At 42.5% G+C, this 14,804-nt stretch overlaps 2 protein-coding genes across 5 annotated transcripts; one reads left to right on the forward strand and one right to left on the reverse strand.

Moving 5' to 3' along the window:
* Positions 1 to 877: 877 nt before the first annotated feature.
* LOC120683541 lies at positions 878 to 6,433 on the forward strand. Of its 2 annotated transcripts, none has more exons than XM_039965626.1 (7): positions 878 to 1,041; positions 1,679 to 3,248; positions 3,343 to 3,594; positions 4,160 to 4,243; positions 5,273 to 5,414; positions 5,494 to 5,912; positions 6,255 to 6,433. In XM_039965626.1, the coding sequence occupies exons 2-7, from the start codon at positions 2,016 to 2,018 to the stop codon at positions 6,309 to 6,311; spliced, it is 2,187 nt and encodes a 728-aa protein (XP_039821560.1). In that variant the 5' UTR covers positions 878 to 1,041; positions 1,679 to 2,015; the 3' UTR covers positions 6,312 to 6,433. The 2 variants fall into 2 exon arrangements, with proteins under 2 accessions (XP_039821560.1, XP_039821567.1); XM_039965633.1 differs by having other exon boundaries at positions 884 to 1,041; positions 4,163 to 4,243.
* Positions 6,434 to 7,197: 764 nt separating this feature from the next.
* LOC120683556 (acyltransferase-like protein At1g54570, chloroplastic) lies at positions 7,198 to 13,062 on the reverse strand. 3 transcript variants are annotated; one of them, XM_039965642.1, is made up of 14 exons: positions 12,552 to 13,050; positions 11,279 to 11,330; positions 11,148 to 11,203; positions 10,793 to 10,951; positions 10,596 to 10,700; positions 10,182 to 10,285; positions 9,915 to 10,036; positions 9,616 to 9,724; positions 9,367 to 9,497; positions 8,825 to 9,194; positions 8,599 to 8,712; positions 8,200 to 8,285; positions 7,998 to 8,107; positions 7,198 to 7,521 (listed from the first exon to the last, which is right to left on the reverse strand). In XM_039965642.1, exons 1-14 carry the CDS (start codon positions 13,006 to 13,008, stop codon positions 7,331 to 7,333), a joined length of 2,166 nt encoding a protein of 721 aa, XP_039821576.1. In that variant the 5' UTR covers positions 13,009 to 13,050; the 3' UTR covers positions 7,198 to 7,330. The 3 variants fall into 3 exon arrangements, with proteins under 3 accessions (XP_039821576.1, XP_039821591.1, XP_039821582.1); XM_039965657.1 differs by lacking the exon at positions 12,552 to 13,050 and adding an exon at positions 11,615 to 11,651 and having other exon boundaries at positions 7,331 to 7,521; XM_039965648.1 differs by lacking the exon at positions 7,198 to 7,521 and having other exon boundaries at positions 7,998 to 8,123; positions 12,552 to 13,062.
* Positions 13,063 to 14,804: the final 1,742 nt, after the last annotated feature.

The raw sequence follows: 14,804 nt of genomic DNA on the forward strand, positions 1-14,804 counted from the left end.
CCGTGCGCGGTGCCGGACGTGCCTGCGCGTCAGGAGGCGCCTCCTCCCTTTTTCCGTGAGACAGCCGTGACGCCGTCCGGGGGCGGGCAGGGGAGGTGGGAGAAAATCAGAAAAAGGACGGGGCGGAGGCGCAGCTTTCAAGGCACGGGAACGCGATCTTGGCCACCGCGTGCTTTGGTCGGCGGCCACGCGCCCAGGGGCGTTTTTCTCCACGCTTTTCCTAACTCTCCATGGTTTCCTTTTTGTTCTGCCCCATTACCCCAAATGGGAGCACGCCGAATACCGCAGAAACCCCCTCGCTTTTTTTTCTAGGGATTTTGAGGCTTTTATGATCCTAGAAGTTACCTGCAGCAAAGCAATTTGAGATGAATTGTAGGACCTACAACTACTACTATTCGTACAAGCGCCGTGATTGCGTGGCTGACAAGGCAAGAAAAGACATGGGTATAGGATTGGCGAAGTTACGTAGAGCCAGCTATTAAAGAAGCAGAACATTGCTACCGGGTACAGATTTCAAATGTTAGACGTAGCTTGATTTTATCGGATCTCAACAGATAGAGAGAAAAAAATTATGTGTAAAAAAAAGCTGAGCAAGTAAAACATCAAGAAGAGCCGGTGTAAAGGTGACCTGGTATCTTGAGTGGACGAATGATTCAAACTTTGTGCCTTTTTGTCATGTTAAATTCTTGCAAGGGGATGTATCTCCGAAAACCAGAGGTATTCTTGCACACAAATATTTCTTATCTCAGAAGTATAACTTTTTTCCAATCTTATCTCAGAAGTAGAACGCCGTTTAGCAAATTTATTGACAATTAGGACCAAAACACAAACAATCCCACACGAAAAAAAAAGTGGAGAAAAAGGGCCACAATGCTTATTGTAGGAATCTACTCCGATAGTCCTATTTAGCCATGGAGAAGGATGGAGGAGAGAGGAGAACCCAAGCATTCTCAAAGGGGAGGCCGAGGCCGCGACTCGCGAGAAGAACCACGCGGAAACCAGGAGGGGGAATCGCTCGAAGAATGCCGCATCAATGTCTCGGTAATTCCTGTTGATCTTGCGTTAAATCCCCAACGGCTGCGACCGAGTTCACCCGGCAGCAGAGTACGATTCGTTTGGGGCCCGATCGGTGTGATGTGGCTGTTTCTGTTCGCCGCCCTCCGCGCCGCCCGATCGCGCCTCGATCTAGATCCGTGGAGGGGGCGCCGTTGGCCGTCTGGACCTGAGGAGTTGATCTAGTTAATCTCTTCCTTGGTTATAGGATGTGCTTGCTTGCTTGCAGTTGCAGGGATTGCTTCTTCTTCTTCTTCTTTATTTTTTTTATACTGTGGAATCCTTTTCTCTTCGTTGTTGTGAGCCCTGGGATCCAAATGCGTGTTTAGAAAATACAGACCAGTTCATCCGATTTGCTGGTTGCTTGCGTGGTGGAGCAGATAGTAGTAATGTCGGTGGTTTGCTTTTACCTTTCAAACTTTTTGGGGATTGCTAATTTTTCTGCATTGCATCGTATTAGCATTAACTGCTGGTTCATAGTTTTTTTTGTTAATATTCCTAGGATGACTTTGCAGCTTAATTAATATTGGCAATTTGGAATCATCTTTGTGATAAAGTCTGAAGAAATTTTGTCATAAGCTAGCTTATTTAGCAGTGTAGTGACAGCCTTTGACTATATCTGCAGGATAGTGATCTGATCTCTTGGTATGGTTCATCCGAGGTTTCTTGTTGCTTGTTCAGGCTCCAAGTTGTGCTTCATCTCAAATTGTCGCAGTAACTATAGGAGCATGATTGGTGGTGGGACGGTGACATCCTCACTAGTGATGGGTTTGTGTCAGAAATCTAGATGTGGTTCTAAGGTAACCTTCTCGCATTGACAGAGTGGGATAGATAATTATTGGAACCTTCTCTTGTTGAAATTACTGGAAGTTGGAAAGTAAGGGGTGTCACTGTAACATCTGAATAAACACCTTCTGGAAGAGCGAGTTCATCTTTCCATTTGCTCCGTAAACAATATTGGGATGGGTTTGCCTCAAATTCCTATGGTAAAGGAGGAAGTGCCAACGGAACTCAGTACACCTGTAACCAGTCCTCATTTCAGTGTTAGTGGCCCCTGCAATTCGGGTAACCTTCCTGTAGGACGCTCAAGTAGAAGTGCATTTCCATGCCCATCCACCAGTGATTTCAAGAGAAAATCTGCATTGGGCACGTCGAATGAATTCAATAGCCATTTCAGAACCATCCATTCCACTTATGATCCTGCAGGATGCCAAGGCCTAAATCCTGAATCAAGAGATCCAAGTTATATGTCATTCCATAAATTCAGATCTACTGTCCAGATGCCTGCAATGAGGGTTGTTGGGTTTGATTCAGGAACTGCTTGTTCCACCACTATTCCTGATATGACGGTAGCTGACAAAATGCATTCATCTTTAGTCATTGATAATAGTGGCTCATCGGCTGGACAGCATGGACTTCAGGCAAGGAAAAGGGTATTGTCACCATTAACAAATGTGCTTCCTGCTGGACAGTTCCATGGTGATGCACTAAACATAGGTTCTGACGATGTCAAAAATCAGCACAATCATTGTGTTAGACAGCTCTCTTCATCTGGCTTCCATGACAGTAAAAAGGCCAACATTGGAACTCTCGATTCCTTTAAGTCACCTACTGAGGTAGCATTGAGATACTCCAATTGGAGTACAGACCGGGGTGTCGGAAAGTTTAGTTCTAATGTATTCACCGATGGTCCTTTGCTTGAGGGCAAGGAATTCTTTTCAAGCTCAGATCAACCAGGAGCTGAAAGGTTTATGAATCTTTCAAGGGTGTCTGTACCACCTGCAAGATTATCACATTCTCCTCCACTCTCTCTTTCTCCGCTTGGTCCAAAATGGATGCACAGAATGAGGACTACAAGAGCTCAGAGGGATCTAACGGGAGAAATTGAAAATGATTTCCTTGGCCTGAAGGAAATGGGGGAATCAAATTGTGAGGATTATTCAGAGTATGGTGGTAGAATAAGGATGAGGAATATGTTAGAAGAAACCAGTATTTTTCATGATGGATTCGATACAGTGACCCCTAAGAGGAGTTTTGATAGAAGATATCCGAATTGGATCCCAGAATCTGCCCCTGTGTCTCCAGGCATTGGATGTATTAGGAGTTTGAACCTCCTCCCTGTAAGGAGGTCATTGGTTGGCTCCTTTGAGGAGTCTCTCTTATCTGGTCGCTATTCATGTGGAAAAGACAATCAGGTTCGCCGTGTTTTCTATTACTCCTAATTTCTCAACTTTTGATGAGGATATCAGACATGTTGTTTTGTCTAAATTTCTTGTTCTCGTAATGCAGAGTATTGATGGTTTTCTGGCTATTCTTAACGTGACTGGTGGTAACTTCTCTCCCCCAACTCAGAAGCTTCCGTTTACAGTAACAAGCATCGATGAAGATAGCTCCTTGTTGTACTATTCGTCAATTGGTCTTGCGGGGAGGTTGCCCCCAAACAATAGCAAAAGCCCAAGACTCAAAAGAAGCCTCAGTAACAGTGATTCGCGGTCAGCAAAAAGTCGGCTACGCATACCTGTTAAAGGCCGCATACAGCTGGTACTGAATTGCTTGACCTTATAATATTTTTGATTGGGATGTACTATGGTATGATTGGAAAGTTTCTGTGCACTTAACTACCTGTTGTTACTAATACATGTACCTTTTTCCCTTCCTAATAAAGTTGCTATTGTTTGTACAGTGAAGTTCAATTTCTACGATTTATTGTGTATGCATCAAATATGAACATATCATTTAGTTTGATAAACCCGCATATTTGGAGCCCCGAGCACGTTTGTTCATGATGGCACATATTGCACCTTGACCTTGAAGTCTGCATGCCCTTATGTATTATATTATATTTAAACTTTTAATTCAGTTGATGAGCAGTGTAAAAGGAAACTGCAGCACCTTTCTGCATCCAGGGAAAAAAGGACTGCAATTGTGTTATTACTATTTTGACTTATAAAATTGTGATATGCCCATTGAGCTCATGATGCTACCTTCATTCCATGCACCTCACCTCCCCCAGATTGCTCTTTGATTGGATCTTCAAAAACTTTTATTAAATGGTCATATTTCTAGTGATTTGTGTATTTCGCATTTAAGGAAAACTCTTGTTTAGCAGGTGGTCAGTAATCCGGAGAAGACACCACTTCACACCTTCTTCTGTGCTTATGATTTGAGTGACATGCCTGCTGGAACCAAGGTATGAGAAATCAGTACATGCTATTGCCTTTCCGGTGGCACCAAAAAAAGGCCCCTTGTCAGCTGTTTCAGAGTAATACGAAACCACCAGTTGCTTAATACCTGACAACAGGCAAGTCCTGGGCATCCGGTTGGTACGCCCTGGACAGCCGGTCTCCGAGGCCTTTTCTTGGTCCTGCGCAAGAGAACCTTCTCTATGCAAGGAAAACCTCACGGGAGGTCCCCTGGGACCGAGTTTTTTTATTGCCTCTTGAACATATACATTTTTTGCTTATTGTCTTATCTTTATGTATGTCTCAGATTCTTATTTCACATCATGATAGAAATGTGCAGCATGGTGACATACTCTGCTGTGATTCTTGATTTTGTTGATTATTAAAATGTCATGTTTTTTTCTTAGTTTTTATGTTGAAATTCAATTAATATTGCTGGATTCCATATACTTATTGAGACACATGTGGTTCAGTGTTTCTTCTTAATATAATGATGCGCAGTTGTCCTGCGTGTTCGAGAAAAAAAACACATGTAGTTCAGTGCCATTCATGGACTTCTATTTTGGTAGATAGACAAAAGAAGAACATTTGGGTCATCTCAGTGTTCTTATTAGAGTAGATTATAGAAAGTCTTCTAAATTCATTTTATTATATCTATTAATTTGGGTGAGGGGAGGTGGGGTTACCCAATATCAAAGCAGCACTTTCTATGAGTCTTTACTGGTTGTTGTAGCCAACCAAGGCTGCCTGCTACCAATCTAGAAAACTAATTTCTGCCCGTTAGTGAAAGTGTTGCCACTTCAGTTTAATATTGGTGTACTTGGTGGTGGGATCAAATGAGTAAATTGTGATGTATCATATGCTGCAAATACTTGATCATCCGGTACCATTTTGCATGTACTGCCAGGTGCATGAATGATGTATGCCTTTCTTATGAAATGGATGTCTAATGTCTTCCTTTAGGAGTCAATTATTTAGTTTGATTTCTTTACTTCTTTTTTCTCAAGTCCGTGTTCTGATATTGTAAAATGGGGCAGACTTTCATGCGGCAAAAGATCACTCTATCCTCTGCCTGTGTCTCTTATCCAACCAAAGAAGGAAGCAAGGCCAGTGACGTAAAGGTCGAGTCAGTCCAGTGTGGAAGTGAACTTAGAGAGTGTGGTGCTCTATTTTCCGAATGTAATAAAGCCAACGCCATTGTTAGATAAATCCAAATTACAGAGTTCAAGTTAATAATTTTATTATTATTATTTTGCAGGTTCTGAAAAGGGGCATAACTGCTACTCAATTGATGAGTCAGAAAAGGGAGTTTACACAGATACAGGATGTTGCTCCATGGAATGTGACATTATAGTACGGAATTCAGAAAATGAAACCAATGCTGATGGCTGCTGCTGTCAAATAGACACAAGTCTGTCAGGTGGAAGTAAATCTTGCTGCAACTCTTCCAAGGTCAATGATATTTCAGCTGGAGGTGTTCTTCGCTATGCTCTGCACCTACGTTTTCTGAGCCCTTTCTCCAAGAAGTCACCAAAATCAAGGCAGCAATGCAAATCTGATGTCTCATCAGATCTCCACAGTCGCAGTACTCAAACCGAGGGAGAAAGAAGATATTACCTCTACAATGATGTTAGAGTTGTCTTCCCTCAAAGGCTCTCAGACGCGGACGAAGGCGAGGTATGTGGCAATTAAGATATTTCAGGCTGTATATTTCACCCTTCTAGCTCAATGATAGTTTTGTTTCTTTATGAAACAGTGAGGTTGAAATTTCTGAACCTATAACATAGAAAGCACTCAGTATCCACAAAACTGCCAATTGGGATGCAAAAATTATAAGCTATCTTTTGTTTGTTTTTGTTTTATCTCTTTGTTCCAATATATTTGCATTACTAGATATACATCAGTCCTGCCATGTTTTAAGTACGTTTCATACGACTTAGCACATGACATCTTTTAAAGCCGACTACTGTCCATCTTGTTCCATTTGACACTGGCTAACTGATTCTTTTTTCCTGGCAGCTGCGGGTTGAGCATGACTTCCCAGCTAATCCCAAATACTTCGACATAGGCAACTAAGACCCTGTACACTCGTGTTAGCTGCAGATGAAATTTGTGCATATCGTTTCCTCACTAAGGCCGTGTTTAGATGTTTTGCAAAAAAAATTTGTGATGGAATCTTGCTAATTTGAAGTACTAAATGAAGTCTATTTACAAAACTTTTTGCACAGATGGGTTGTAAATCGCGAGACGAATCTAATGATGCTAATTAATCTATGATCAATTTATAATTAGCGGATGGTACTGTAGCATCACTGTTGCAAATCATGGATTAGGTAGGCTCATTAGATTCGTCTCGCGATTTACAGCTCATCCATGCAAAAAATTTTGTAAATAGACTTCATTTAGTACTCCATGCATGTGTCGAAACATTCGATGTGATGTTTTTTTTTTGCGTTTACGGGGTTTATGGGGTGGGAACTAAACAGTGCCTAACTTTTATCTCTCTTCTGTTTATTCCCGTTATCCAGATGTACAGTACTAACCTTCTGATCAAATACTCATTCCATCTACTTTGATGTATGATCTTCAATTAGAGTGTTGCATTGTGACTGAATGAATATGTCATCATCTTCTCTTGCCAAATCAGATCCAAGAATAATCTCTCTTCTTGCTTTGCACCCATGCACTGTTCTGATGAGATCTTTTTTTTTAGATAACGCAAAAGGAGTTTTGGCAATGCATACAGCCCCAATTCATTCATTGTGCACAAGATATCCTGCCTAAATAAATACTTCCTTCGTTCCAAAATGTAGATCATTTTGGCTTTTTTAGATTCATAGTGTTTGCTATGCACATATGTCTAAATGCATAGAAAAAATTATAAATCTAGAAAAGTTAGAACAACCTACTTTGGAACGGAGTACTTTTTTATGAACTGAATTTTATTGACCAATGCTTTCAATGAGCTTCAATCAAATCGATGAACATAATTGTGTTGAGGATAATGTCAACAAACCACTTTGTTGACAAAAATATAAGAATAATATAAACAGTTGGTGTGGATTCTAACTAACGGTATTCTCTAACTGAACATCTCACGGTTCAAATGTTGGTATTTCTGTGTTCGGACCATGAACTGCCTGGTAGAGAAGCCTGTGCAGTATACTCCTATAGGGGTCCTTTTCTCTTTTCTCCTTTAGATAGTTGATACAGCTCTCCACTTCATATTTGACTTGCAAATAGAGGCGTTGGGCCTCGTCTCTGTCTCTCAGTTCCTTCTCTCTCCCTATGCAAGCAAGTAAATCTAATGAGAAATTTTCTAAAAAATATTACCATACATCAGGTACGAGAAACACATCAGTATGTGTCCTGCCTTGTCATTTGGTGCCAAACTGATAAAAGCATGATAATTTCTCAAGAGAGAATGCATGAAAAACACTAGTCCTTCAATTCGTTTTTTAGTAGGTAAATTAGTATTTTCAAAGGTCATGCTTAATAAATTTTACCGATTGTATATATTAATCAAGTTATATGCATACTTAGTGTATAAAAGGTTATATGAATATATTCATATTTCAAATATCTTTTTATATGACATTAGCTCCGTAGCAATTGATGTCTCAATTATATTTGTAAGAAAAATTGATGGTTAAAGTATACCGCTAAAGACATTTTAAAATCAAAATCCTAACACGCCTATTAAAATGAACGAAGAGAGTAAGTTTAAGAGGGTGTCATCTGATTGTTTTTTGAATTTTGTACCTCTTGTTTCAATAGGCTTTCCAAAGATGAAATAAAACCGCCCAGGTACCTTCGGCGCAACCACTACAGGGTGCATTCCTTGATCTTGTAGCTCCCCCATGGAATCAGTCCTTCGAAACCACAACTCTACATCAGGACATTACACAGAACCCAAAAGGGAAAAAGAGAAAAGAAAAGAGGTCTTTGAATTTGAGCAGCAAACCTTAACTTCAGGCCATCACGAGTTAGCACCTTGTCAAGCATATCATAGAAGGGAAGCTTCTGAAGATCATTGTAGTCTAGCAACAACTGAGGTAGTAGATTAATCATCAACCAAGTTTGTGTTCAACCCAACTGAGATATTCTTTTCATTGGAAATTACAAGCCGTATTTGTTTCATTAGGATAAACATTTTACCAATACAATTACTCTATGAATACATAATTCTTGTGCTGCCATTAGTCCCCAGTTCAAAAGTACTTTCTTATGAGTATACTCTGATATTCACATATAAAAGAGCAGTTGTTGGTCAAAGTCTTATCCAGGAATGAAATACGCATTGTAATTTCAAACTTAGGAAGTAGCATAGTGGTCCACTGGTCCGTAGTAGGATAGCACTTACATCGCATATATCATCTTCTCCCACAACTCCAAATGGTATGATCGCTGCTCCAAACCTGGACGCCATTCTCACAAATTCAGGTTGGTCCGGCCAAAACAACTTGTACTCCTCTCCCTGTAAACAACAGCCCTCAGTGAGTCCATCTCACCCTTACTGCTTTGACTTCTCATGGTCTCCGAGATATGACTTGGTCAAAAGCAAATAAAATAAAATGCCAAACCCTCACCTTCCTATGAAGGGCTTCCCGCGCGCCTCCAGGGTACAGCAGCACAAACTCCTTGTCTGCGAGGAGTTTGTAAAAATTTGACCCTGTGACAGGCACCGCACCCATGATCCGATGAAGATCAAAGTGCGCCGAGTCTGGCATGATCTGCTCTGAGTTCTTATCGAACATGAAGGGGTGAGCCAGGCCCCGGATGTGGACTCCGGTGCTGCTCGGCACCCCTGTGACCATGGGTCCAAGCTCAAGCCCCAGGAGCATGTGATACCCAACCAGCACGGCAGGACCCTCCCTTGGCAGCCCGGCCAGTCCCCTCACTATCTTCCCATCAGGCAGTGTTGATAGTAGCACTGGGTCAGTGATAAAGTTTAGGATCCTGAAAGTTTTCAGAAATTCAGTAGCTTTCAGGAACTGTTAGGAATGGCGACTTCACAGAATTCCTATGGGATTTGTTGGTCCAGTGATAAAGCTCCCCCTCTCCCCCACTCTAATACCGTTTGTTGTAAAATTGTATTGTTACATAGGTATAAGTTGCTAGAGAAATGTACCTGTCACGATTGATAGCCTGTTGGAGCTCATCAGGAGTTGGCGGTAAATAATCTGAAACAAAGTCCGTCTTCCTGGAGCGGCGATAGTACCCAGCTCCTTTGATGGTGGTTGCGAGATCAAACTCAGCTTCCTGTCAGGTATTTTGTGTAATTGTTCAAGACTTAGATATGCTTGTAAACAGTAGCTGGCCGTGGCCATAACCCATAAGAAGAGTGATACAAAAGAGACCAAATATTTAGCTGGCATACCAGTAAGATTTTGTGGCCATTGTCTCTGAAAAGACGTGTTCTGCATTTCTCTATAGCATCACGTAGCTTCTCAGCCTCTTGGCTGCTAGGCAGCAATTCATCATTTCCACTGGCAAAACAATATCAACTTTGGATCAAGTCTGAAGCAGGAAAATATGTACAGATAAACTTTTCATGCATTTATTCCATGGAAAGCATGTTTCAGACTGTTAGTCTCAAAACTTTTAAGAGTGACGATAAATGGAAGAAGAAAGAGCATTCTTCCCTAATTTGCCTACATGGCCCTCTGTGAGTCTTACCTGGCTAGTACCAAAGTCTGGGCTTTGACTGCATGTAAACGGGAATTGACAAATGATGCTGCTGTCTTCAGTATTTTCAACTTCCAAATAATGGATTCCTTTGTCAAAATATCAACTAAAAACTGCAAGAAAAAAATGTAAAAAAAATTAAGATTGTGGCGTAGAAATAAAATTAATTGCTGTAACAGATACGAACTAAAAAATAGAAATAGCATCAAAGTGATCATAAAATCAGTTTAAAAAAACAAACAGTACTTTTGAACTCACCATAAGGGAAGACAACAAACTGGAGGTGATCTCTGATAATGTATTGTCTTCTTCAGGAGAGAAGCCACGTCCAACAACAGTTGATGGCATCTTCATGAAATTCCCTAGGAGCATTAAACTATAATAAGCACTCAGTAGATGCAACTCAAATGAGTACACATTTCATGCCATAGTCAACTATCTCCAGCCATTGTGCAATGTTCAGTGAAGAACTACAAGAAGCAAGATCTGACAAGGGGCAGCGAATGTGTTCAATACATTGAGGAAACGGATGATGGCTACATCTCATCCACCTAAAATTTTTGCAAAAGTACTTGCTTTCGAGTGAATCAAAGCAAGCATGACATTCCTCTAAAAAACAAAAGTTTTATGTAGAATTTCTTAAAAGATTAGTGTAAAGAAGTAAATCAAAACCTGTCAGAAAAGTTAGCAGTTGTGGAGTGGTCAAGTGAAGGGGTTCAGGGACAAAATTCAAGAAGGCTGAGAGAGTTTGCAGCTGTGACTTATGGAATGATGTTCCTGCAAGATGAGGCAAATTCCATGAGTCCGGGAAAAAGTTACCACTGAAAGATTAGAGGAACACAAAAAACCGTAGTCACTTGCAGCAAGACCTGGGTTTACTAGGATAAGTACCAGATCGATGTCTGGATTTCGCACTGCCACAGCTAGGGCGATGCATGCTCCTACTGATTCTCCAACAAGATAAACTGGTCTGTCTGATGCTCTTGAGCTCTCTGACTTCACTGTTGTCTCCACAAGCTCAACAAGTCCTGCATTATTTGACAATGTTTTTGGAGATTATATAAGTAGGAAATTTAACTTTAAATCCTGTATGTTTCAGGCATGATTGAAATACTGAAATTGTGATAATTTTGGATGAAACCATCTACGCATTCCCATGAACTGTGGAAGAAAAGGCATGATGCTGATTACTTGATTCCGAAAAATTGATATATAAAGACGTACCTTCAAAGGATGTGCGATCTTCAACTGGTATATGCAAGCACCATAACTCAAACATCCTGCAGCTTGGAACAGTTCATCGGTCGCATCCAAGAAAAAATAAGTCATGAATTTCCATCAATAATTGCTCTTACTTTGCCAATTTCTCATGGTGGCGGATAAGTCCTAAACCAATTCCATCGATTCCTGCAAGGATCCGAGATCTAAATCAGATAAATTTCTGAGAAACCAAAGTAATGAAATGTACCAAACGTTTGTGTTCTAACATTACAGGTCAGCTCGATTTCACTTAGATAGAAAAAACATCACAGGAGGATTGTATTTTCAGCATTGTCTGAATATATAAAAAGACCAAATTTCCGATTCAGTGCTACTACAACTATCGTTTCGGTCCACCTAACAGTCAAATAGCACACATGTCGGCATGTCGCTGGTCATTAACCATGCTACCTCCAGCAGCCATCACCTACCACACAATAAACCGTTTGCCATTTTCCTCATGCTAATAGTGAGAAAGTAGCACATGGTCCACATAGATTTTGTCAGACCCTCTTGGTTTTGTTTATGCCATCGGCATGACCTGCAGATGAGCGAGCAAGTCAACAAAACTAATTGGGTGGCATGAGCAGGCAAGCCACCAAATCGTCGGCAAGTTGCCTATAATTTAGTGCTGTGCTATGTTCATGATGCGCTTAAATAATACCGCAACTGTTGGCTTGAATTATTGTATCTGCACTGCTGCCTATGGAACGCACATGACACGCAAGATTTAAATGGTGGATGATAATGTATAGAGTCTGAAAAGGACATAAAAAAATCGAGACCACAATATAGCTCCGAATATTTAACTCAAACTAATGCTAGATCCCTTCTGCATAATGTTAGTATTTTGTTATTAGTGCCTGCACAATATGACAGTTTACATCCCTGGCACGTAAGCATGTTAGATACAGCACTGCAAGTTTTTTCTTTTCTTTTTGATTGCTGAAAAGGATGGATGACAAAAGGTAAAACACAGCAATAGCTTCTCCATATTGGAATATTCAGGTTAAAGTTAAACTCATTATGCGGCGAACAGAAAAACAGTGTTGGCTGGCTAGTGGAGTAAAGTACTGCTGGCTGGCTGATGGCTGTTAGATGCACTAAAATCTGTTCGCTGCAACCAGCCAATAGTGTTTTTCTCTCACACCAAACCAGCACCCGCCACCAGTCAGCCAACGGTACTTTTCTCTCACAACAAATCAGCACCAGCCGCCAGCTACAGCTCAGCAACTCGTCAGCTGTGCTTTGTCAAATATTCAAATTTGAAGGAGCGCACTCAGATTGCAAAATCAAAGGTAGAGAGATCACTAAGCGAGAACGATGCATTATATTTATCGAGGGAAATGGTCGTACATACTAACATACCGGGCAGGTAGAGCAGCGTGGGCGCGCCGGAGACGCGCTCACCGCCGGCGCCCCCGCACTCGAGCGGCGAGAACCACCGCGGCGACCCGCCGTCCTTCCGCCGCGCCATCTCCCCCGCCGCCTCCACGTACTCCCGCAGCCCTCTTCTCCTCGCCGCCGCCGCGCCCGGCGGGGGTGACGCCGACGCCGAGCTCGACGCCGCCGCCGCCACCACCGCGCGCGGCCTCCTCGGCTCCCATCCGTGCGCGGCGGACGCGCGACGACGGAACGGCGCGCGGGCGAGGAGCGGCCGCCGGGAGCGAGGCGGCGCGACCGCCGACGCCGCGGCGTTGGCCGCCGCCGGCATGGCTGGTGGCTGGAAAGCTAGTAAGCTAGTAGGCGATCGACGGAGCGAGGTCGGCTGACCACCCCAGTGCGCGCGCTGTGTATTGCAGCGTGATTGGCTGGCGACAGACATTAAAAAAAGGGGGGAAGCGACGCACCAGTAGAAGCTCGCCAAATGTGGGCCGCCCTTGTCAGAGAGAGAGAGAGAGGGGCAGCTCGATCGCTCGGACTTTTTTTTGGGGACGGGGGGATAAAAATACTGAGGTTCTCGAGTTGGGCACGCTTCCTCGAAGTCGAAGGTGAATTGCAGTCTGTTCGGCAGCTCCGGCAGCCTTCAATTCAATAGTATTTTTTTTATTCAGTTCTAGTATTAATATCTAGCCATCAACTAGTCAATAATATTTTTCTCTCACAACACTCCAGCCATAAATTCCAACTCCAACCCAACTAACAGAGTGTTGGTAGTGGCGATGCGAGTCGACACCTCTCATTCTCAACGACTGGTTTGCTGGAGTTGCTGAAGGCCATCAGGCGTCCGCCTTTCTTCGCCAAGACATGCGTCCAAAGCCATTCGCCCTGATTGCTAATATAACCCCACACGGAACAACTTCAACTCCCGATCCTACTCCTACCAGGTACTGGTAGCCGGTCCGCAGAGCTAGCACCACGCACGCAGCTGACCAGTCCAGAGAGCTAGGTAGCCTAAGGCTTCCTCCAACGGCGCCCTGTAAAGCGCCCCCCACCCTACGTAGGGGGGCTTTGGGGGAGCGAGCGGTCCAATGGCTCCCCCACAGCTCCCCCTGTATATGGGGGGAGTTGAAACTCCCTCTATATATAGAGTGAGTTTCAACTCTCCCTATATCTCTAATCACACCGTTTCTTCATGATATTAATCTCGTTTGAGCCTCGTAACATGATGATAATGCGTATTATGATAGTACAAATATTGTATGATTTTTTTAAAATTCAAAAATGATAAATAAATAGTTAGTTAATGAGTGATAGTATATAGAGGGAATAGATATGGGGGGAATGGTTGGAGAGAAGGAGTTATAGGGGGAGGAATCTTTTGGAGGGAGGTAGTAAAATATAGTAAATAGTACATTTGGAGAGAGTTGAAAGGGGGAATGGTTGGAGATAGCCTAAGTAGGCCAGGCACTAGCAGACGAAGCATGCACATCCAAGCCACGTCCGTCCGCGAGGGATGCCGCTGCCGCAAGTGGAACCGGCCGCTGTCGGTCGGCGTCGTCGGGCGTGGCCCTGCGGCCTGCGTCGACTACGAAGAGCATCAGCCGTGCAAGATATATATACTCGGACGCATCGGACTCTTATATTTGTACAATTTTAAGTTAAAAAAATATGAGTATTATATATGGACCCAGTTAACGTACGGCCGGCTGTAAATTAGACCGGCCGTACAGCCTATCCTTTTTTGGAAACCAGAATCTTCCAGCTTTATCCACTTTCTCTTTTTGGAAAAAAAATAACACTGCAGCTCAAATACGCTGTCACAAGATGATCTAGGACCAGAAAAAACAGTATGAACATAACAATCAATTTTATTCAGAATGTACATATGTTTAGATATACAACATGGGCCCAGCTAACGTACGGCGGCCTATCCCTTTTTGGAAACCAGAATCTTCCAGCTTTATCCACTTTCTCTTTTTGGAAAAAAAATAACACTGTAGCTCAAATACACTGTCACAAGATGATCTAGGACCAATAAAAACAGTATGAACATAACAAGCAATTTTATTCAGAATGTACATATGTTTAGATATGCAACATATAACTTAGAACTGCAAATGATTGCAAACCTAGTAATTTGGTACATAATAGGCTATTTACACAAACATATTTGCCTCTGCCTCCGTGAATCCAAACTACCTCCACAGGCAAAACTGAACATTCATAACTCGTAGTGCC

This window comes from Panicum virgatum, chromosome 2K (assembly GCF_016808335.1).
Source record: "Panicum virgatum strain AP13 chromosome 2K, P.virgatum_v5, whole genome shotgun sequence".
NCBI classification, from domain to species: domain Eukaryota; kingdom Viridiplantae; phylum Streptophyta; class Magnoliopsida; order Poales; family Poaceae; genus Panicum; species Panicum virgatum.

Coding starts and splice junctions, on each gene's coding strand:
- LOC120683556 (XM_039965642.1), bottom strand. CDS start 13,008: ATGTCTGTCGCCAGCCAATCACGCTGCAATACACAGCGCGCGCACTGG. Junction 11,331..12,551: donor CACGCTGCTCTACCTGCCCG/GTATGTTAGTAT, acceptor GGATCCTTGCAG/GAATCGATGGAATTGGTTTA. Junction 10,286..10,595: donor ACTGCTAACTTTTCTGACAG/GTTTTGATTTAC, acceptor TAATGCTCCTAG/GGAATTTCATGAAGATGCCA.
- LOC120683541 (XM_039965626.1), top strand. CDS start 2,016: ATGGGTTTGCCTCAAATTCCTATGGTAAAGGAGGAAGTGCCAACGGAA. Junction 3,595..4,159: donor TTAAAGGCCGCATACAGCTG/GTACTGAATTGC, acceptor ACTCTTGTTTAG/CAGGTGGTCAGTAATCCGGA. Junction 5,415..5,493: donor TGGTGCTCTATTTTCCGAAT/GTAATAAAGCCA, acceptor ATTATTTTGCAG/GTTCTGAAAAGGGGCATAAC.